Source organism: Argentina silus (assembly GCF_951799395.1).
Source record: "Argentina silus genome assembly, chromosome: 1".
Classification (NCBI taxonomy): Eukaryota; Metazoa; Chordata; class Actinopteri; order Argentiniformes; family Argentinidae; genus Argentina; species Argentina silus.
Genome location: NC_139655.1, coordinates 32,735,275 through 32,757,370, shown reverse-complemented (window position 1 = coordinate 32,757,370; position 22,096 = coordinate 32,735,275). Strand labels below are relative to the sequence as shown.

The 22,096-nt window shown below is 46.0% G+C and overlaps 2 protein-coding genes across 3 annotated transcripts in view; one reads left to right on the top strand and one right to left on the bottom strand.

Moving 5' to 3' along the window:
- Positions 1–584: 584 nt before the first annotated feature.
- On the top strand, positions 585–3,249 carry sec61g (SEC61 translocon subunit gamma; the record flags this gene model as incomplete). 2 transcript variants are annotated; one of them, XM_083670567.1, is made up of 3 exons in its annotated part: positions 585–687; positions 1,250–1,353; positions 1,626–1,732. In XM_083670567.1, the coding sequence occupies exons 2-3, from the start codon at positions 1,260–1,262 to the stop codon at positions 1,730–1,732; spliced, it is 201 nt and encodes a 66-aa protein (XP_083526693.1). In that variant the 5' UTR covers positions 585–687; positions 1,250–1,259. The 2 variants fall into 2 exon arrangements, 1 of the variants encoding a protein (XP_083526693.1); XR_014554228.1 differs by lacking the exon at positions 585–687 and adding an exon at positions 3,091–3,249 and having other exon boundaries at positions 1,317–1,353; positions 1,626–1,728.
- A 605-nt stretch (positions 3,250–3,854) lies between these two features.
- Positions 3,855–22,096, bottom strand: part of tpk1 (thiamin pyrophosphokinase 1) — a 70,803-nt gene continuing 52,561 nt past the window's right edge. The window contains exon 9 of the mRNA XM_083670505.1: positions 3,855–4,101. Within this exon, the coding sequence (XP_083526631.1) occupies positions 3,956–4,101 (146 nt within the window). The 3' untranslated portion in view covers positions 3,855–3,955. The remainder of the gene's footprint in view (positions 4,102–22,096) is intronic.

The following is a 22,096-nucleotide window of genomic DNA, read 5'->3' as shown; positions in this document are numbered from 1 at the left end:
CTGTTAATACATATATACTGCTATACTGCATTGCCTATACAGCTCATATGCTGCTTACACTGTTCATACTGCATCCTATTTATTCTGCTTATAATGCTACTGCTAATTCATATACTGCTTACACTGCACTACTTATACTATACTGCACTACTATACTGCACTACCTGTATATACTGTTCACACTGCACTTTTCTGCTTTTTTGCACTTCTGGTTAACTGCATTTCGTTGTCTCTGTACTTGTACTCTGCACAATGACAATAAAGTTGAATCTAATCTAATCTAATCTAATCTAAAACTGTTGAAGTTTTGGTTGAAGGTCTCCCTTGAGCTTCATCAAGTCTCTAGATGTTTGTGTTTGCACTGATGTGACTGAAACTCAATAAGATACGGACCTGTACATGTTATGGTGAAAAGGGAGTCAGTGCCCTTCAAGTTTCTGAGGTGTAAGCGATTGTGGAAAGACCACAGAGAGAGGGGTGGGGGGGGGGGGGTCCTTTTTTATACTCCAAACCTATTGGTGGCAGGAATACTGCCGAACTATTCAGCGACATTTTCCCACACACAAAGAAGAACAATCTCCACGCATGCGCAAACTACATCTACATCAACCTTTTCCATCTGGGGGGGGGGGGTCCTCTGAACGCGACGTGGCTTTTCTAACCAGGACCACATTCAGACTAACAAAGGTAATAAACGGCTTTCTTGAACATATATATTACATCTTTCTCGCAAGGCATTTCTAATGGACTCCTCTTAACATTCTGTTATTTTCATGAGCTGCCTAATAAAGCAGCAAGGACTGAATCATGGCTAATGAACCACTACCACCACCACAACAACACTCCACACATGTCATATGTAGCTAGTCGTAGTAAAGCCTCTTTCTAAAATATTTGGTGGAGTATTTCAATGTAAACCTCTGTCAATGTAATATACCCAAGGAGGAGTTGCTAATATACCCAATACCCAAGGAGGAGTTGTTTTTAAACAGCTAGAACCTCGTAGCTAGCTAGCTCACGACTATCACTGCACAGTTGTAGCTTGGTATGCTGTCTAGCTTTGCAGTTGAGTATCATTTCTTGGCAAGGATGAGATCTAGCGAATGGAATAAAGTCACTCTTGTACCCAGCTAGCTAGCATTTCTGGTCGCAGATTGAGTTGAACTGGCAGTTTGACCGTTCACTTCTTAACCCAACGTCTCCATGAGCAAACTGACGAAGGCTAATTTAAACTCTGTGTTCTTTGCAGTCAAATAACCATGGATCAGGTGATGCAGTTCGTTGAGCCTAGTCGGCAGTTCGTCAAGGACTCAATACGGCTCGTCAAAAGATGCACCAAACCCGACAGAAAGGGTAAGAATAAATGGTTTAATTCACTCAGAGCACTCTCTGTCTGTCTGTTTGTCTCTCCCTGTCTGTGTCTCTCTGTCTGTCTGTCTCTCTCTCTCTCTGGGTCAACAATGATGATTCATCGCTGGCTGATTGATCTTGTCACTACCTCTAGAAGTCTCTAGACAACAATAATGAAAAAAATGCATGTCGCACTGTTACGAATATGCTGTCTGGTCCATTGTAGTACATATGATTTATGCTGAGAATGATTCCATCTCTTATCTTCATTTTAGAATTCCAGAAGATTGCTATGGCGACAGCGATCGGATTCGCCATCATGGGTTTCATCGGTTTCTTTGTCAAACTTATCCACATCCCTATCAACAACATAATTGTGTAAGTATTGAACTCATGACAGCCAAAAGTATGTGGACACACCTTCTAAATAGTGGGTTCAGCTATTTCAGCCACACCCTTTGCTAGCAGGTGCATAAAAGCAGGCATACAGCCATGCAGTCTTTATAGACAAACATTGGCAATAGAATGGGTCGTACTGAAAAGCTCAGTGACTTTCAACGTGGCACTGTCATCGGATGCCACCTTTCCAACAAGTCAGTTTGTCCGATTTCTGCCCTGCTAGAGCTTCCCCGGTCAACTGTAAGTGTTGTTATTGTGAAGTGGAAACTGTTAGGAGCAACAACAGCTCAGCCGCCCAGCGGTAGGCCAAACAAGCTCACAGAATGGGACCGCTGAAGTGCGTAGCACGTAATAATCATCTGTCCTCGGTTGCAACACTCACTACCGAGTTCCAAACTGCCTCTGGAAGCAACGTCAGCACAAGAACTGTTCGTCGGGAGCTTCGTGAAACGGGTTTCCATGGCCTAGCAGCCGCACACAAGTCTAACATCACCATGCGCAATGCCAAGCAGCATAGCAGCTGCTGTGCTAGAGAAAGGGCAGGTCACACACAGCTTGTAAGTCTATAGGGCCTTCCTAGACCCTAGAACACAAAAGGTTAAGAAACACAATCCTCCCTCACCTCATTCGTTAGACAAACACACAAGAGGAGACGGTTTGAATGTCGTTAGAATATTTTATTATGTACATTATCGTTAAAAACATCATTCAAGTATCCTTCATTTTGGCTGTGTAGGTTAAAGAGAGAGATTGTGTGGTTCACTTTAGTGTTCTAAATGATCCCTAGAAGTAATCAATATGTGATCAAGAAGATGAGGATGTGCACAGGTGGGCCTAAACGAAGCTTAGAGTCTTGGTCCTTGATCTTGTTTTCAATACTCTGATCGCCAACAACCAGTGGTTTAAAACAATAAGGCATCGTTAACTCACATGACCTCTAATGAGCAGGGCCTGACCAGGTAGTTGGGCCAAGTGTTCTTTTTAATACTGTAAGAAATCGTCTTCATATTCAGTCAACGAATTTAGATTTAATCATATTTTTCAGCTGTATTTATTTTTATATGAATTATTTGCCCCAACATTTTTTTTTAGCACAATTTTAAATCATTAGTGGGGAGTCGTAAGTCAATTCTACATAAGGCTATGACGGTCATGAAATATTAGGTAATGATTCATTGTCATGCAAATAAATGTCAACATATTAAAAAGGCTAGTTTTTTTTTTTTTTTTTTTTTGGTCGACTCGAGCCCCATAACAGTCATTTACACGGTCACATGATTACTGTGCCAGCCCGTCCACCAGTTTCCATCTGTCTAACATTCGCTCTCTTTTCTTCTCCAGGGGTGGCTGAACCTTCTGAGGCGTGAAAGAACTACAGTATCCAGAGACCCGAGGGAGCGGTGCAGTGTGGGATATGTGGTGGTGGGAGGAGGAGGATTAGATTTTTTACATTCGGTGCACAATGTTTGTATTTGGCTGTGTTAATAAATCAAAGAGCACGAAAGAAAATGTGTGGTCATAGATAGATAGAGAGGTACTTCCCGAGGGGAAATTAAGAGACTATGGTGAAGGCACATGGGGGGGCTGGGTTCCAAACCGGAGACTTGCACTCTTTCTGTCTTCCCTTGACGGACTTGATTTAAAGTAAGCCAAAGATGGTAATGAATCTTAGCCACTATACTTGAGGACTAGGTCATTTCTACCATATTTGTTTTTTCTGGTCTGTGACTTGAGTCCAAATCCATGAAGGACACAGGGAAGGGAGCAAGTCTTTCAATTTGAAATCAGGCCTAAGTTTCTCAGTCCAGTTCGGGGCACATCTCAATAGTCTGAAGTGACTTCCTCTCCTTGTCCCCTTTTAATCTGCACTGACTATAGAAAGCGGAGCAGGCGTCCCAATTTTCCACCCTTTTCCCTGAAGAATGCACTTGTGCACCCCCCTACGTGGAATTAGAAGTTTAGGATTGGGGTTAACACCAATCCTATGTTTTTAAATCCATGAGGGGTAGAGCACACATGTACACTTAATGGAAAAGAGTGGAGAATAAGGAATACCGGGAATATACCATCAGTGTTTAGAGGCAGTGTTCAATATTCCACCCTCTGGGAGGAATCAAAGAGAGGAAGTCACTGAGGGACTATTGAGAGAGCCTGATTGGTCCAACCTGTCACAGGAAGGGAGGGGGGGGGGGTAGTCACTCCAATGTCATTTCCTGTCACTGCGGATTCCCATGCTCCAGAGCAGGGGCTGATCCGTCTTCACTGTGACAGGCTTCCTGGCGTCTCCAGGGGCGACCGGCTCGTAGGTGTTGGAGGTGCTCACCAGCCTGCCGAACTGCAGCACCTGGTCATCTGAAGAGAGAGATGCACAGAAATATTATTCGATAACAATATGACTCATTAAACAGGCCTGGGAGTCAGCAGCTCAGTTTCAGGGCTTATTGCGACAGAGACAGGTTTTTGGTTATCATAATCCTTGAATATCATATCAATACATTTCGTGCTTCATTAAACCACCCAATCCTGAGTTTGAGGCTGACAAACTTTGGTTTGATTATACTCATGGGCAGTGGGAGATGTTAATTTTTGACCTGATTACATTGTTTCAGAATATTAATATTGATGAGACCCTATTTGGAGCATCCCCCAGGGGGAAAATCCTTTGTTGCCATCTTATTTATATTTGTCTACAATATAATAATAATAAAAAATAAAAAATAAATGTTGGGACTCCGGTTACATCCAATCCTCTCATGTAGAAATGTTTCTCTGGGCCGGTGGTTGATCTTGGCCTTGGATACAGCGTAGCCTGGCATATGCTCCCGGCTAACCGTCTGCTCAATCATTGGCTTCAGCGTCCTATAGACGGAACAGGAGGGACGTGTACGTGCAGAAAATCTGGCTATCATTCCTCTGAGCCTCCTCTGATTCCTCCCAGGAATATATTTTTTTCTCCCTTCTCAAACGTCTAAAAAGCTTGATTCATTTTTTTGAGATGAGCCATTTCCTAATATCGCTGAAGTGCCAAACATAGTTGGCTAAAGCGCTGGTCCTGGTGGCTGTACCCCAAATCCCATTTTGCTCTGTCTGAAGTACCCACTCATGTTACTTTTACCATTAGGCCTATGCCCCTTTGTCTCCCCAACGAGGCCAAGTACCCCCAGAGCTACACATACCACAGTTGAGAACCACACATTTATCAAGTCACAGTCGCTTTAGGGGGGGGTGGATATCGGAGCATAGTTTTTACTAGAGGGCTGTTCATCCATGGTGTGCCCCTGTATCACCCTGGAGTGGTCCACTCAAGACCATATGAAAGAGAGAGACCCCCCCCCCCCCCCCCGCCTCCTACTTTACCCTATTCTGTCAGAGCGCCCAGCTGAGACCAAGGGCAGTAAGATGGGGGCCAGAGAGAGTTCTCACACACACACACACACACACACACACACACACACACACACACACTTTCTTTCCCTCATTCTCACACACATACACAAAGACCAGCATTATGCTTGACCACTGAGCTAACGGTAACTGGGGAGTTAGTGAACCTACAAATCCCTTCAAAGGAAACCCCCGGGTCTCCTTCGACAGGACAGACATTCACTACTGACTTGTAATAAGTTTGAGCTTTCCACTCTTTGCTAATCCGTTCATCACGATTAATGAACGTCTTTCACCTCAAAAACAATGACTTTTTATTACAAGAGTAGAATAGATCGCCAAAATCAGACTTTTTTCTGGGCAGAATATTTGTCTTGGGGCGCTGGACGTTACTTAGACCAGTCCCAGGGTTCACTGAGTGTCATTGGGCTTGGGGCCTGGTCAACAGGGACCTCCTATGGTCAAATAAGGTACTGCATGATGTCAGGTTTCTGATCCAACATCAGCCATCATATTTGGCAATGATATACCGGTAGCCACAGTTTGGGCTGTTTTCTTTTAATTCAACCAGTGTATAATATTGTGATTAAGAGGTTGATGAATTGACTTGAGTTTTGTGGTGTATCTGGTTTGTCGGTCTTGTAGAAGTGGACTGACCTGTTACGAATTCATTCTAGCCTAGTCCTGTGATGTCCAGTACTTGTATTGAATGCCACAATTGAAGTCCCCTTGCAGAAAATACAATTATTTCATCATATAACCTAATTTTGCTGACAGCCAGGATCAAACAGACTTTGTATTCTGCTACATCAGCTCAGAAGCAACAAATGATAATTGCTTTGTTTGAGAGTCCCTGAGGACAGACAACAAAACAATGTATGCTAATGAATGGTTTCGTTTTATTTTTTATTTTTCATTTTAAATATGAAATAAAAATAGTACATCGCAAAATGATTTCTCAAGGACTTAACAAAACAAACGCTGAGGAACAAAGAAAACAGGAAACACAGAGCAAATCAATTGTCCACAGGCGGCTGAGTACACTTCAAAGAGGGACAAAACTCCATTCCTCTTCAAAGTGGAGTGAACAACCGTGATATTAGACAACCAGGGGGGAAAAGAAGTGGGTAAGAAGTAGTAGGTTGTAATTGACCATACAGTACAGGACTGAGAATAATGTCAAACTGGGTAAATGCGTGACCTGTGGGTTAAAGGACCCTGAAGTCCTTTCTCTGCAGGACAGATGTGTGTGTCTGTTTGTGTATGTGTGTGTCCTCAGGTATGACTCAAGGTTTAAGAGTTGAGTAAGAACTGTCAATGGTTAGAGCAGTTACTGTGAGTCCGAGAGGGTCAGGAGGATATTCTACAGAGATAGAAATAGAAATCACAGTACAAAACCACAAACTATATTGAAAATAAACAATTTATTTTTAAAATATGCTGGAAAAAAAGGGGAATAGGTGGGTGGAGGGTCGTGTGCAAAGGGTGGTGGAGTAGGGGATGGATGTGTGCAAAAGGTGGTGGAGGTGTGTGTGTGTGGAGGGGGAGGGCATATGTATGTGTGTGGGGGGGGGGGCATATGTGTGTGTGGGGGGAAAGGGGTTGTGTGCATTGTTGAGAGTAGTGGGAGGGGTGTTTGTGAGCAAATTAGTGAGGGCGATAGAGTGTCACATATGCTCCCTTCTCTGGTCCGTATGTCTCCATGAATAGGAATGTGGGGACAAAGTGTGAGCGAATATAAGCTTCCTCAGCAGATCTCTTCTCTTTCTTGCTGGTCTTGCTTCTGTGGGAGCGTTTGGCTGAGCTGCTGACGTCTCCTCCTTCACTCTGGCTGGCTGCTCTCTTGCGCTTCCTGCTGCCGGTCCCCTTGGATGTCATTGCCTGCCCTGTCAGGCTGCAGGGAAGACTGCCTGGCACCTGACTGGCACTGCCCTCCACGTGCTTCTGCTGCAGAGCATTCTGGGACAGGTCTGGGCACTGTGTGGCCTGCTGGGATAGCTGGGGACCTCGAACCCTCTTCAGGATTAGCCTGATGGCAGTGGGGTTGTTGGGGTCCACAACCGGGGTAGACTCCCACCAGTCTCTGGGCTTTTTGGCCTTTTTGGCCTTTTTGGAGCGGTGCACGTCAGGGTTTTTCACCTGGTCAGGAGTGAAAAGAGGCAGAGCCGTGTCTGGGCTGTTCCCTTTGGAGACCAGGGACTCTGGGTCACTGCTACCCTGATGACAATGTTTCTTCTTTGACTTGCACTTTTTGTATACCTGACAATTGGGGAAAGATTGTTCTAAGTTTACAAGAAAATATAATTTTGAATGGCATACAGTCTAGGCCAATTATCCCTGGATTTTGACATTCACATTTTTCTAGGCTATTTTTCCACCAATAACTATAGTCTGCTTGTCAATATTCAAATATATTACTCACGTTTTCCATTGTAGATATTCCTTAGTGTGCTAGAAGTCAATAGAGCTTGAAGTTTGTCGATTAAAGTTGCAATTGAAGATTGAATCCGAAGCAAACAACAAAGTAATAGTTCTGATTCTGATGTTTGTTGGCGCGTATCCAAAGATACTGAAACGCACCGTCATAATAGATGACTTGTGAAGATGTATCCATGGTAGCGCGCACCTTATTTTAATGTCCTAAATAGTTCACATTCAATGTTTTTTTTTAATGATTAATAGCCATAACCACATAGCAGCCTTGTTATGACATTATCTTCACGACTCTCCTTCCATGAAGAATATAGGCTACATGTGGGGATGGTTATACGCACGACGTGTTTGTCACACGCTTATTTTGTTGCCTTGTTAATTGTTTCTTTTACGCAACACTGTCAAGACTTGTTGATTGCTTGTCAGACACAGAATAGTCGGATTCAGCACCATATACTGTAGGCCAAGCTTCTTGTTCTGCGCAATAAGCTTTCTCTCTCTGTCTGTCAGTTCTTCTTGGACTGTCTGCACGCACCGAAAATCAAAACAAATGTATTGCAGTTGTAATGATTTGGTACAAAGGAACAAAGGATCACATGCACCTTCAAAATTGAAACAGTACGCTTATCACGTTTAAAATGTTTATTTATCTTAGAAATGTATATCCTGGCCCAAAAATCCACTGGAGCGCATCCAGATACGCGCATGCTGCACCATTCTTGCCGCAGATTACAGCTAGGCATTTCTGGTTCTGTCCTAGTTTGTGACAGTAAAACTGCTATGCTATGACTTTGCTTCCACCCTCCTGAATTCACCTTTTAGAGACTGGCCTTGCCCTCACGAAACCAAGGTGTGGGCACGAAAATTACAGTTATCGATACTATACGACGCACAAGGACGGAACGTTGAAAGTTGTAGCGGGAGGAGATCACAGCGCGGTTGCAAATCATCTTTGCTACAAAGTCACCAATTCTTTCTTCTGCCCCCTGTCTGATTTATGATAGATTTTAACATAATTCATGACATGATGAATGTATAGTCTATTTATCACGACTCTTGTTGCATAACATATTCTTATTCTTAAACCAATCAAATATTGAGCTTATTATACCCATTGGTTTCATACAGTATTGACTGCTGTGTGGTAGGCCTATCAACTTGAAACTGTTTATGTAAGACATTAATTTAGAAATTAATGAATACTGAATGATTTTACGCATGACCGCATACATTTGTTTGAAATGTTCGATGTGCAAATAGTCCTAGAAGATCTGATCGACAGAGAGAAAGCTTATTGAGCAGAATGACAAGCAGTCAACAAGTATTGGAAGTGTTGCGTAAAAGAAACAATTAAAAAGGCAACAAAATAAACGTATGTGGCAAACTTGGAAAATAACACACATCGTGCGTATAATCATTCCCCCCTGTATGCTAAACTAATATTGTTCATGGGAGGAGAGTCGTTTGGATAATGTCATAACTCATGTAAGAAAAATATCACCTTATTTTCACGAAATATAAATAGTAGTCTAAATGATAAGCAGTTCATGAAAAAAAAAAATAGCGTGTAAAATAAGATCGTGACTTTGCGCTAGTGGGAATTGAGCGCCACCACTAAGTGCACAACAAGATTACTATGTGCTATGTCTATGATTCATTAAAAAAAACTTGAATTTGAACAATGTTTATTTGTGAATTTAGGACATTAAAATAAGGTGCGCGCTACCATGGATACATCTTCACATGTCATTTATTATGACGGTTATTATGACGGTGATCTTTGGATACGCGCCAACAAATATCAGAATCAGAACTATTACTTTGTTGTTTGCTACGGATTCAATCTTCAATTGCAACTTTTATCGACAAACTTCAAGCTCTATTAACTTCTAGCACACACAAAGGAATATCTACAATGGAAAAGGTGAGTAATATATTTGAATATTGACAAGTAGACTACAGTTATTGTTGGAAAAATAACCTCTAAAAATTTGAATTTCGAAATTCTGGGATAATTGGCCTAGACTGTATGCCATTCAAAATTATATTTTCTTGTAAACTTAGAACTGTGGAAATTGCACGGAATCGCAAGAAACAATTTCTCAATTGAGCACACGAATGCGTGTCTCGTTTATTTGACTAGCAAAAAACCACTGAAACATAAGATGGCGCTGCCCTTTTAACAAACAAGCATCGGGGCACCACGTCATCACACACAGATTATTTAAAGAGACCACGATCCCGGAACAGTCATATTTACATGTATAACAAAGGGTGAATTATGTAAGTTACATTACTACACACGTCCCCCCAGAATTCACCATCAGAAGAAGAAGAAGAAGAAAACAGTCATCGGAGAGGTGGTCGTATTAACCGGCCATAACGGCTGTATCGTACAGGAGGTGGAGGAGACACCACTGCGGCAGGTGTCCCACCATGACACGGGTGTGGGGCATGGAGTGTGGGGGTTTTGGGAGTGAGGGGAGCAGGGGGCGGGGGCAGAGCTGGAGGTCGCCCGCGTCGTGGGGGCTGGGCCAATTCAATAGGTCTAGCCACGTCCAAATGAGCTGGTTTAAGGCGGTCAATGGAGAGTCGCTCCGGTTTGCCGCCCATGTCCACCACAAAGTGTTTGTCCCCTGTTTCCAACACGCGGAATGGGCCCTCGTAGGGTGGGCGTAGCGGTCCCTTGTGGGCGTCGTGGCGAATGAAAACGTAGTCAGCCGTCTGAAGCCCAGCGGGGATGTGCGACTGAGGGAGGCCGTGATGGGAAGTAGGGACAGGTGCGAAAAGCCTCGCATTGTCCAGTAGCGTGGCCCGCTGGAGTGTCGCAGACCAAGGACCGGTGGTGTTAGGGACAAAATCCCCTGGAACCCGCAGCGGCTGGCCGTAGACAAGTTCTGCGGATGAGGACAGTAGGTCTTCCTTAGGTGCAGTCCTGATGCCCAGCATTACCCACGGGAGCTTGTCGACCCAGTTGCTGTCTTTGAGGCTGGCACGAAGAGCAACCTTCATCGACCTATGAAATCGCTCACAGAGTCCGTTAGCCTGCGGGTGATATGCGGTCGTGCGGTGGAGTTTCACTCCGAGGCTCTGGGCGACAGCGTTCCACAGCTCAGACGTAAACTGCGCACCCCGGTCAGAGGATATGTCCGAAGGAGTGCCGAAACGGGCAACCCAGGTGCCGATAAATGCCCGTGTCACCTCGACAGATGCCAGCGTAGTCAGTGGCACAGCCTCAGGCCAACGGGTGGTCCTGTCAACCATGGTCAACAGGTAGGTGAAACCCTGAGAGGAGGGCAGAGGGCCGACCAGATCCACGTTAACATGGTCAAACCGTCTCTCTGGCACCGGGAACAACTCTAACGGGGCTTTAGTGTGGCGGTGTACTTTGGCCCGTTGGCACTCAAGACAGGTGTTAGCCCAGTCCCGAACGTCCTTCTTGAGGCCGTGCCAAACAAATTTAGCTGCAACCAGTCTCTGTGACGCTTTTGAACCTGGGTGGGAGAGACCATGGACGGCATCAAAAACTTGTCGTCTCCATCCCGTAGGAATGATTGGCCGAGGACTGCCTGTGGAGACGTCACACAGGAGCGTGGTGCCGGCATCGCCAAAAACCACATCTTCTATTTTCAGCCCAGTCGTCGAGATCCTAAGGAGCTGCACGTCTGGGTCTGTGGTCTGGTCCGCTGCCATGCGGCTATAATCCAAACCAAGATGGACTGCTCCTGCCACGGCCCGTGACAGGCAGTCCGCCACCTGGTTGTCCTTACCGGCAACGTGCTGTAAATCCGTGGTGAACTCGGAAATGTAGGACAGATGACGTTGCTGGCGGGCGGACCACGGCTCAGCCACCTTGGCCATGGCAAAAGTCAGCGGCTTGTGGTCGACAAAAGCAGTGAAGTGTCGACCTTCCAGCAGGGAACGAAAGTGTCTGATGGCGAGGTAGAGACCAAGCAGCTCCCGGTCGAAAGTGCTGTACTTCCGCTCGCTGGGGCGCAACTGACGGCTGAAGAAGGCAAGCGGCTGCCAGGCCCCGCCTACCCACTGCTCGTAGACGGCACCGACAGCGTAGTCCGAGGCGTCTGAGGTGATGGCGATGGAGGCTGTGGCAGAAGGATGTGCCAGCATAGTGGCGTTCGCCAGGGCTGCCTTAGTGTCAGCAAAGGCCTTGTCCCTGCTCTCAGTCCAGTCCACAGCGTGCTTGGGCTTACCTTTCAAGGCCTCGTGCAAGGGCTGCATGAGCTGGGCGGCTCGAGGGATGAAACGGTGGTAAAAATTCACCATGCCGAGGAACTCCTGCAGGGCTTTGACAGTGAGCGGGCGTGGAAACTGTGCGACCGCCTCCACCTTTGATGGGAGAGGGACTGCACCGTCCCTAGTGACTCTGTGTCCCAGGAAATCGATGGTGGAGAGACCAAACTGGCACTTGGAGGGGTTGACAATTAGCCCGTGTTGGCTGAGCCGCTCAAAAAGTGTTCGGAGGTGCGCCAGGTGCTGAGATTTGGACGTGCTCGCTATCAGGATGTCGTCCAAATACACAAAAAGAAAAGGCAGGTCCCGTAAAACAGAGTCCATGAGGCGTTGAAAAGATTGGGCAGCATTTTTAAGGCCGAAAGGCATCCTCAAGAACTCGAAAAGACCAAACGGCGTGATCACTGCTGTTTTGGGAATGTCCAGTGAGCGTACAGGCACCTGATGATATCCCCGGACGAGGTCTACCTTAGAAAAAATCACCATACCAGCCAGGTGTGCTGAAAAGTCCTGTATGTTCGGGACTGGGTATCGGTCAGGTGTCGTTGCCTCATTAAGCCGCCGGTAGTCGCCACACGGGCGCCAGCCGCCGCCAGGTTTGGGGACGATGTGGAGGGGTGATGCCCACGGGCTGTCGGATCGGCGGACTATACCCAGGCGTTCCATGTTAGCAAACTCAGCCTTAGCCACGGCAAGCTTGGTCGGGTCGAGGCGCCGAGCACGGGCGTAGACGGGTGGACCAGTAGTGGCGAGATGGTGCTCCACACCATGCTTCACGGCAGACGCAGAGAAAGTGGGCTGAGTGAGGGCTGGGAAACCAGCAAGTAGACGGTGGAAGTCATCTGAGGCAGAGAGCATGCTCGACAGTCGTATGGAGTCAGCCCCGCTAAGTGTGCACGTATAAGAACAAAACGTGACGGCGTCAATCAAACGGCGGTTCTTAACATCCACCAACAGTCCATGTGCACACAAAAAATCGGCGCCGAGGAGGGGAACGTCAACTTTAGCTGTAACAAAATCCCAGCCAAACCGATGCCCTCCGAAACACAACTCGATGTACCTCGTTCCATATGTGCGGATGGAGCTCCCATTAGCCGCTTCCATAGAGGGGCCGTGGCTGTCGGTCACCATGTCCAAACGGGATGCAGGCAGGACGCTCCTCTGTGCTCCCGTGTCACACAGGAAACGTCGTCCGGAGATGCTGTCCCGGATGAAAAGTAGCCTGCCTACACGGCCGACGCTCATGGCAACTACTGAGCGCCGGCCCTGGCGTTTCCCAACCCGCTGAAACTGCATGGCGAACGGCATTTAAGAGCCTTCGGTCCAAACTTGGCATGATAAAAACACAAGCCTGAAGATTGCTGGGGGCCTGAAGACTGCTGCCGACGAGAAGAGGTTGCAGCGATGAGCGTGGAGTCGTCCAGTGTCGCAGGAGCGACGTGCGCGGGAAAAAGCGCGGCCATGACACAGTGCCCTTGACTCGCCAGGAAAACGTTATCAGCCTCTTCAGCCAGTCTCCGACAGTCCGTGATTGTGGTGTTGGCCAATGCAGCTCTAACATGGGAAGGCAGCTGACGCAGAAAAAGCTGAACGAAAAGGAAATCGGGTTTGTGCTCGCCCAGGAGATCCAGCATACGGTCCATGAGCTCAGACGGTTTGCTGTCGCCTAGCCCTTGAAGGGAGAAAAGCCTGCTGGCCCTCTCAATGTCCGACAGTACAAAAGTTTTCAACAGGTGTTCTTTGAGCGTTGCATACTTCTCAGTTGCCGGAGGATTGGTAAGGAGGCTCACCACTCTGGATGCTGTCGAACTTCCGAGAGCCGACACAACGTAGTAGTACCGTGTTGTATCCGCGGTAATCTCCCGCAACGCGAACTGCGCTTCGGTCTGGGCAAACCACGCCGACGCTGCCGATTCCCAGAATTCGGGGAGTTTGAGGGAAACAGCGTTAGCGGTCATGGTCGTGTCGTGTCTCTGGATACGTCCAGCAAACAAACGTCGGGGTCACCAGTGTGGAAATTGCACGGAATCGCAAGAAACAATTTCTCAATTGAGCACACGAATGCGTGTCTCGTTTATTTGACTAGCAAAAAACCACTGAAACATAAGATGGCGCTGCCCTTTTAACAAACAAGCATCGGGGCACCACGTCATCACACACAGATTATTTAAAGAGACCACGATCCCGGAACAGTCATATTTACATGTATAACAAAGGGTGAATTATGTAAGTTACATTACTACAGAACAATCTTTCCCCACTTGTCAGGTATGCAAAAAGTGCAAGTCAAAGAAGAAACATTGTCATCAGGGCAGCAGTGACCCAGAGTCCCTGGTCTCCAAAGGGAACAGCCCAGACACGGCTCTGCCCCTTTTCACTCCTGACCAGGTGAAAAACCCTGACGTGCACCGCTCCAAAAAGGCCAAAAAGGCCAAAAAGCCCAGAGACTGGTGGGAGTCCACTCCGGTTGTGGACCCCAACAACCCCACTGCCATCAGGCTAATCCTGAAGAGGGTTCGAGGTCCCCAGCTATCCCAGCAGGCCACACAGTGCCCAGACCTGTCCCAGAATGCTCTGCAGCAGAAGCATGTGGAGGGCAGTGCCAGTCAGGTGCCAGGCAGTCTTCCCTGCAACCCAGAGAAGATGCAACAGACAATGATATCCAATGGTACCCCCCCCAAGGGGACTGGCAGCAGGAAGCGCAAGAAAGCAGCCAGCCAGAGTGAAGCAGGAGACGTCAGCAGCTCAGCCAAACGCTCCCGCAGCAGCAAGCCCAGCAAGAAAGAGAAGAGATCTGATCCAGTCACTGATATTTACTCACACTTGTTTGCTCCCACACACATATTCATGCACACATACGCACGCAAGCCTGTGCACGAAAATGGAGCTTAAGTGACACTCTCTCTCACTCACTCACTCACACACTCACTCACTCACTCACACACCTCCACACTAAATAAATAAATGTGGTATTTTTATTTGAAGTTGTGAGTGTCTGCCTCTTATTATGCATTTATGCATTTCAATGTGATTTGGACATTAGACCTTCACTATATTATACTTATTATACACCCCAAATGTTTAAGTTTATTAATAATAATGGAAGTATCTATGGTCATTCATAGTACATTAGATTATTATTATTATTATATAACAAAGGCAGAGTGAAAATGTCAACTGTAATACTGCACAAATCTACTCTCTAACCATTAACCCAAAAACAAAGTGTGCCATATCCAACCAAGTACTAAGGTTAAAGTTCAGCATATAGACTGTAAAGGCCATTCTAATATGCCCCAATGGAGCAGGTGAATGAGGTTGATCAGGGAGAAAGACTGTAGTTCTCTGAGGCGCCACTGGGGGCAGCAGAACACTGTGAATAATAGAAGAGTCTTGTTGTGTTGTTGTTGATGCAGTGTGGTTTCCCCTGACTTAGTAACTTGTACACTCACACATGCAGAGTACCCCCCCCCCCCCCCCCCCCCACACACACACACACCCCACACACACACACGGTATGCCTACGACAGGGCCTGAGGATAGCTTCATTAGTAATCCTCTCCTCAGTCCTGATAGCGATCGATGGTGGCCGGTGTTCCGGTGGGGACACCGAAATGAGCGTTGCACCTCCAGTGATAACAATGAAGATGTTTGCTGCCTGTAATTGCATTTCCAGCACTGCAGCCAAAGATGCTACCTGCTGTAAGTACCCTGTATTTACACAACAAATTATCCCAGGGAGAGAGAGAGAGAGAGGGGGAGAGGGGGAGGGGGTTGGGACTCACAGACGTGGTCCTGTGTACCTTCGGACAGCTGACCAGTTCCATTTCAATTCTCAGTGCCTTGCCTAAGCCTCTACACATTAGTGGTCAAAGATCTAATAGGACTAATCAGTGATGATGAGTCCGCCCTCAAATCAAATCGACTAAGTGTTGTGTCCTTCATATTGTCCTATGAAAATAATCAAAACTGGGGGGGGGGGGGGGGTATGTGTTGGGAGGACGGGCAAGGGGGATATGTGTTGAAATGGAACTGGGCCCCCCTGATTTTGATGCAGAGGTGCCCTTACCCTACCCGTCACTCCCCCTCTGTTTAACCTCTTTTATTGGACCCAGAGCCACGGCCAGCAAGCTACGGTAGCATTACCCCATCTGCTGTGCATCGATAGTGGCTCCCATTAAATGTTTATGGAGGCTAGGCTAGGCTAGGCTACGAGACAAACACCACACTTGTTTTTGACCTTCAGATAAGAACACCTATGATGTGTTTCTGTTGTCTATGAGTATCACGAGCAGAGACACAGATGTGTGAGCGCAGTCAACGTGTATGTGTGTGTGTGTGTGTTTGTGTGTGTGTGTGTGTGTGTTAATGTAGTCATAAAGTGTGTGGTCATTCAGTGTGTGTGTGTGTGTGTGTGTGTGTGTGTGAGATGCTGTGTCATAGGAGTATTACCAGTTTACATCAGGTACAATAGGTTCACTCAATCTCCCAGTGTGATAGCTGTGGAGTCTCAGATCTAAAAAGCAATAAATAAAACTATAAAACAGCAGTTTCCCTCTCGCCTCAAACCCAGCATGGCTGTAGAATACATTGAGTATTCATTTCCCCTCTCTCTGGCTTTCTGTAGACCTTGAGACAGGGAATAAGTGTGTGGGAGGGAGAGAGGGGAGAGAGAGAGAGAGAGAGAGAGAGAGAGAGACACACACACACACACACACACACACACACACACACACACACAGAGAGATAGAGAGAGACACAGATAGATAGAGAGAGACACAGATAGAGAGATTGAAGAACCTCTCACTCCCCCTCCGAGGTCAGACACCGCGAGCGTTCAGCAACATCTGAATCAGACACACACTCTCTGATCTCTCAGGAATGTACTGTATACAATAAACAAACACAAGCAGGCCAATCCTTTAGTACCAGAGGTGTCAAATAAATACTCTGACTCTGATAAGACAAAAAGACACATTCACGCGTGTGTGTGTGTGAGTGTGAGTGTGAGAGAGAAAGAAAGAGGAGGGAGGTCCAGAGTGATAGACAGACACACACACACACACACACACACACACACACACACACACACACACACGCACACACACACACACAAACAGATCCATTTCTCAAGACTACTCTTAAAAAAACAGAGAGAGACTGAGACAGAAAAATAACACGACAAGGTCACACTGTCATCCCCGCAGCAGTTTGTCAGTTAGAAAAAGCTGCCTGAACAAGTCGACACGACACTAGACGGTGTGTCTAGACGGTGTGATGAACACCACCAATCTCTTGTTGTTCTACAACGGTTCTACAACAATACAGTAGACCAAAGATCGTGGACTGCCGAAAACCTCCATTTCAGGGCATGTTCAGGGTTCAGAGCATGTGAGCGGAGCAAAACGCGAGTGGAGTAGGGGGGCATTTTGTCCTCAAACGTGGAGGAGCGCATTTGGAAAACGTCGGAAAGTCTCGCGCTCTTCTCCCTCCAAAAGACCTCTTCACCCCCAACCACCCCTCTGTACAGTTCCTCTACTGTTAATAATGTAAAAACAATGCTTCTTCTAGAATTGTGACTGCCAAGAGCACCTGGTCCCTAGCATCAATTTTTTTTCTTATGATGACTGATGTATAGTTTCACGTACATTCAAATTCGCTTACTTTAGACAAATGTTGTCTTGTAAATCGCTTTGGATGAAAGCGTCTGCTAAATGTCCAAAATATCCAAAAATGTAAATGCTCCATTTTTTGTCCTTCACTACATCGTTCCATGTTCACAATAGAGAGTCACGAGAGACGTGATGATGTCGTGAAACATGAAATGGATGGGAGAGTCTTGAGCGGCGCTATTTTGCCTGTGAGCGATGAGCGCACGGGAGAGGATCGGGGAACTGGACGCAGAGCGGGATAGGGCGGAGTGTAAACAAATCCTTGTGATCTAGTAACGTTTTCCCCGACTGCTCGACTCTGCGTGCTCTGGTGGGGTTGCTGTTGTGTGCTGCTAAAACCTTTAAAACCCTTCTTGCAAATTGCTCTGCGTGACACCGTCTGCATAATGACTGGATTAAATGGAAATGTCAACCGAAAACAAAGCATGATGCGAAAAAAAAATTAGATTAGAAGATATTTAATACATAGCATGCCAATCATAGGAATAAAAGCAAGCTCACGCAGTCAAACACACGAGAGAGAGATTAAATAGAAGGAGGTCACATCCTTCATCTCCCCAGAGACACTGGCGTAAACTTTAGTTTAGAGACTATAACTAACGATAGTTCTCAGAAGTCAGTTTGTCCATTAAAAGTTCCTTCAGGTAATACTGGCCAAAGTCTGGTGGTACTCTATCAGTGGGTAGAACATTGGGTCGACACACACACACACACACACACACACACACACACACACACACACACACACACACACACACACACACACACACACACACACACACAGAGACACACTGGGTCAACAGCTTTGACAGTATTTCTCTAAGGTATTGATTTCATAATAGAAGACTCCCATTAACTAAGGGGGCTGGTTTCTAATCTCTGCCTCGCTCAAAGTTGACTTTTAATTAAGACTTCTGAGTTACTTCCGCCTCTGAGATCCCCTCCAGAGTCCCCCAGCTGTGTGAGAAAGTATGTGTGTGTGTGTGTTTGTGTGTGTGTGTGTGTGTGTGTCAGGTGTTATACCTGCCATGTGTGCGTCCCATCTGGGGGGTTATTTGAAGGTCCTTTGTCGGTTGGATTTAATTTCAGAGGGTGTTGGATTTCTTGTTCTATCTTTAACTTTTTCTCAACCAGGCTCCAGGCCTGTGAGTGTGTGTGTGTGTGTGTGTGTGTGTGTGCGTGTGTGTGCGGGTGTGTGTGTGTGTGTGTGTGTGTGTGTGTGTGTGTGTGTGTGTGTGTGTGAATCCCCCCCAGCTCTATCTCTCTCACCAGGTTGGGTTAGTAGAAGTACAGTGTGGAACAAGCAGTCCTTTCAGAGCAATAATTATTTGCATTTCAAGCTTAGTTTAAGCTTCAGAGAGTCTCTGACATGAACTGACAGGTAATGTTCATAGTTGAGACAGGTTTCCCTTGTATGCATGCTTCCAAGTGCCACACACACACACACACACACACACACACACACACACACACACACACACATTCTGACATGTATTGTTCACAGTCGAGAGTCCTTTTCCATGAGATAACCGTAGGGTTGTAACACACACAAAGACGTGCACACACGCACACACACACACACACACACACACACACACACACACACACACACACACACACACACACACACACACACACACTTCTCTTTCTCTAAACTCTATCTGTCGGTGTACTAATTAAGTTATGGGGTATACAAATAACCACCAGGCAGAAGCTTTCTGTAACATTGTCCTCCGAACCCCATTGACTTTAATGGCTCTGCATTGTGCACATTTAAATAAAGCTATGGGCTGCACAAATGTGGCCAGGTCCCCAAAACAGCCGTCATGCACAATCTCCCCCTATAGCAGTGGCCTTTGACACCTATTAACTTCAATGGCTCTATTGAGCAAACCTGCAACTCCTCAAAAAACAACACATAAATTCAATGCAAGGCAATGGAGGAAGCCCTATTGAAAACCCACACTCCTAAACCAATTGAAAAAGCAAAACACTTTGAAGTACTTAAAAGATAAAATATATGGCCTAAAGGGTAAATGTTTGTGCTGCGTCAGCCATTTCCACAGAATCCCCATGTCCTAAACCTCACTTACGGAGACATCACAGTCCATTCAACCATGCGGTCGCTTTATTTAGAGAGGGGTGATGAATGAGATGTGTTTGTGTATGTGTGTGCGTTGTGTGTTCGGTAGTACATCCTTTATAAATATGTGGTAGTAGTGTTTATTCACTATATCACTCAATTCTGTGAGCCTAACACATGGAATGACCAATGTTGGATCGATCACCTCTGCTGTTCCAATGACTAATTAAATCATGGAACCGTGCACATCTATGATAAGGATAAGGTATAAAGGATAAGGTATAAAGGATAAGGTATAAAGGATAAGGTTTAAAATCAAATGGGAGAATATCTTGAACATTTTATACTGTAGATTATAGGAAAATATGCAGACCTACTTTGCAGAACATACGTTTGGAGAGCCTTTATGCACAAAGCAAAAAAAAAAACGGTTGTTAGAATGATCCTGAAAGCTGTCAAATTCCACTTCTTCAATCCATGGTAATATTGGGAGGGGAGAATAATAGAAACTAGCATACAATAGGCCTATGTAAGACCACCCCCACACACTGCATAATCGCCCCCACTGATCATTGGAAGGGTGAGCATCACTGTCTTAACAGGTTCAAACAATGCTCTAATAATAATAATAATAATAATAATAATAATAATACTGTAATAATAACCATACAGCCCTGATGGCGTTTACAGAGAGGAAACAAAAAGGTAAATGGAATAATATAATGAAATGTCTGTAAGACAACTGTACACTACGGTGGCAGGTAGTTATGGTTATAGTTATGGTTATGACTGGGAGATACGAGAGATAAAGGAGAATTGCATATTTATTTGACTGATGAAACACATGAGACAAGTCAGGACCGGGTCATGAGACCGTTACAGAGACGCGGACGGGGTTGAATTTGGGACTGTAGGCTTGTTGAGTGCTTAGATTATGATATCATACTGACACTTCAGCTCGTGGTTACATTCATTGTCACAACTGCATTTTATTTGTCAAAAATGATGATCCATTCCAACATTCACAGTGAAATCCTGATTCGCAAGGACCATGGACATCTTCATATCATAGTCAGTGATCAGCACCCACACGTTGACCTTCCCACCACCTGTACGCTAACTGAAACTTTGCTGAACTGAACTGCCAATTTAGCGATCAGCTAAAAATACCGTGTGTATTTCTGTGTGTGTATTTCTGTATGTGTGTGTGTATTTCTGTGGGTGTGTGTGTATTTCTGTGTGTGTGTGTGTGTGTGTGTGCGTGCGTATTTCTGTGTGTGTGTGTGTATATATTTCTGTGTGTGTGTGTGTGTGTGTGTGTGTGTGTGTATATTTCTGTGTGTGTGTGTGTGTGTGTGTGTATATATTTCTGTATGTGTGTGTGTATTTCTGTGGGTGTGTGTGTATTTCTGTGTGTGTGTGTGTGTGTGTGTGCGTGCGTATTTCTGTGTGTGTGTGTGTATATATTTCTGTGTGTGTGTGTGTGTGTGTGTGTGTGTGTGTGTGTGTGTGTGTGTACACCCGAGCGCCAGAGGTTGTTTACTATTCCAGGTTGTTGGGAGAGTTGATGGGATTCCTGCCTCAGAGACAAACTACACAGCCATGACAAGACTTCCATTTTGCCCTCGCTATGCTTTACTGTGTAACCTCTCTCTTGTTCTCTTCTCCTCTCCCCCCTCTCCCCCTCTACTACCTCTCCCCCTCTCCTCTTCTACTTCTTCTCCCCCTCTCCTCTCCCCTTCCCTCTCTCCCGACTCTGTTCTACCTCTCCTCGTAACATCATTCATATGCAATACTCTACTGCAATTACAAAGTCTCCTGGAGTTCCTCAAATCGCCAACACGTTATGACCACATTGCCTCAGCTAAACATTACAATCATTGGAGACAGAGGCGTAATTCCACTGAGCTGCCAAACAGACTCTGACCCCCAACTGCTCCCAAACACAGTGTGCCATCACACGCGCACGCGCACACTCACGCACGCTCACGCACACTCACGCACACACACTCACACACACTCACACACACACACACACACACACACACACACACACACACACACACACACACACACACACACACACACACACACACACACACACAGCACAGCACAGCACAGCACAGTTGGAGGGCCCTAGCACATTTGCCACAAGCTACCAATCATATGGATTCACTGGGCACAGTTTATGTCTGGTGGAGTCCTGAAAAGCACATATGTATTTTGGGATCCACACAAAAAGACCCACAATTTTACAATGATTAATCCCTGTGGAGAGCTTCATAACCTCTCCTCTGAGTGTTTAGGGGAAGCGACAGTTAAGTTGCTGTATATGAATGGTGAACGTGAGGAGGCGGGGAGGTAAAAACGACAGTGAACAAACTCAGCATTTCTATTGAGGAGCCTCACCTGCTCTCACGTTGGCTTTTCAATGAGATTCCCTTATACTACAAAATCTATGTCTCACGGACACTGTGTGTGTGTGTGTGTGTGTGTGTGTGTGTGTGTGTGTGTGTGTGTGTGT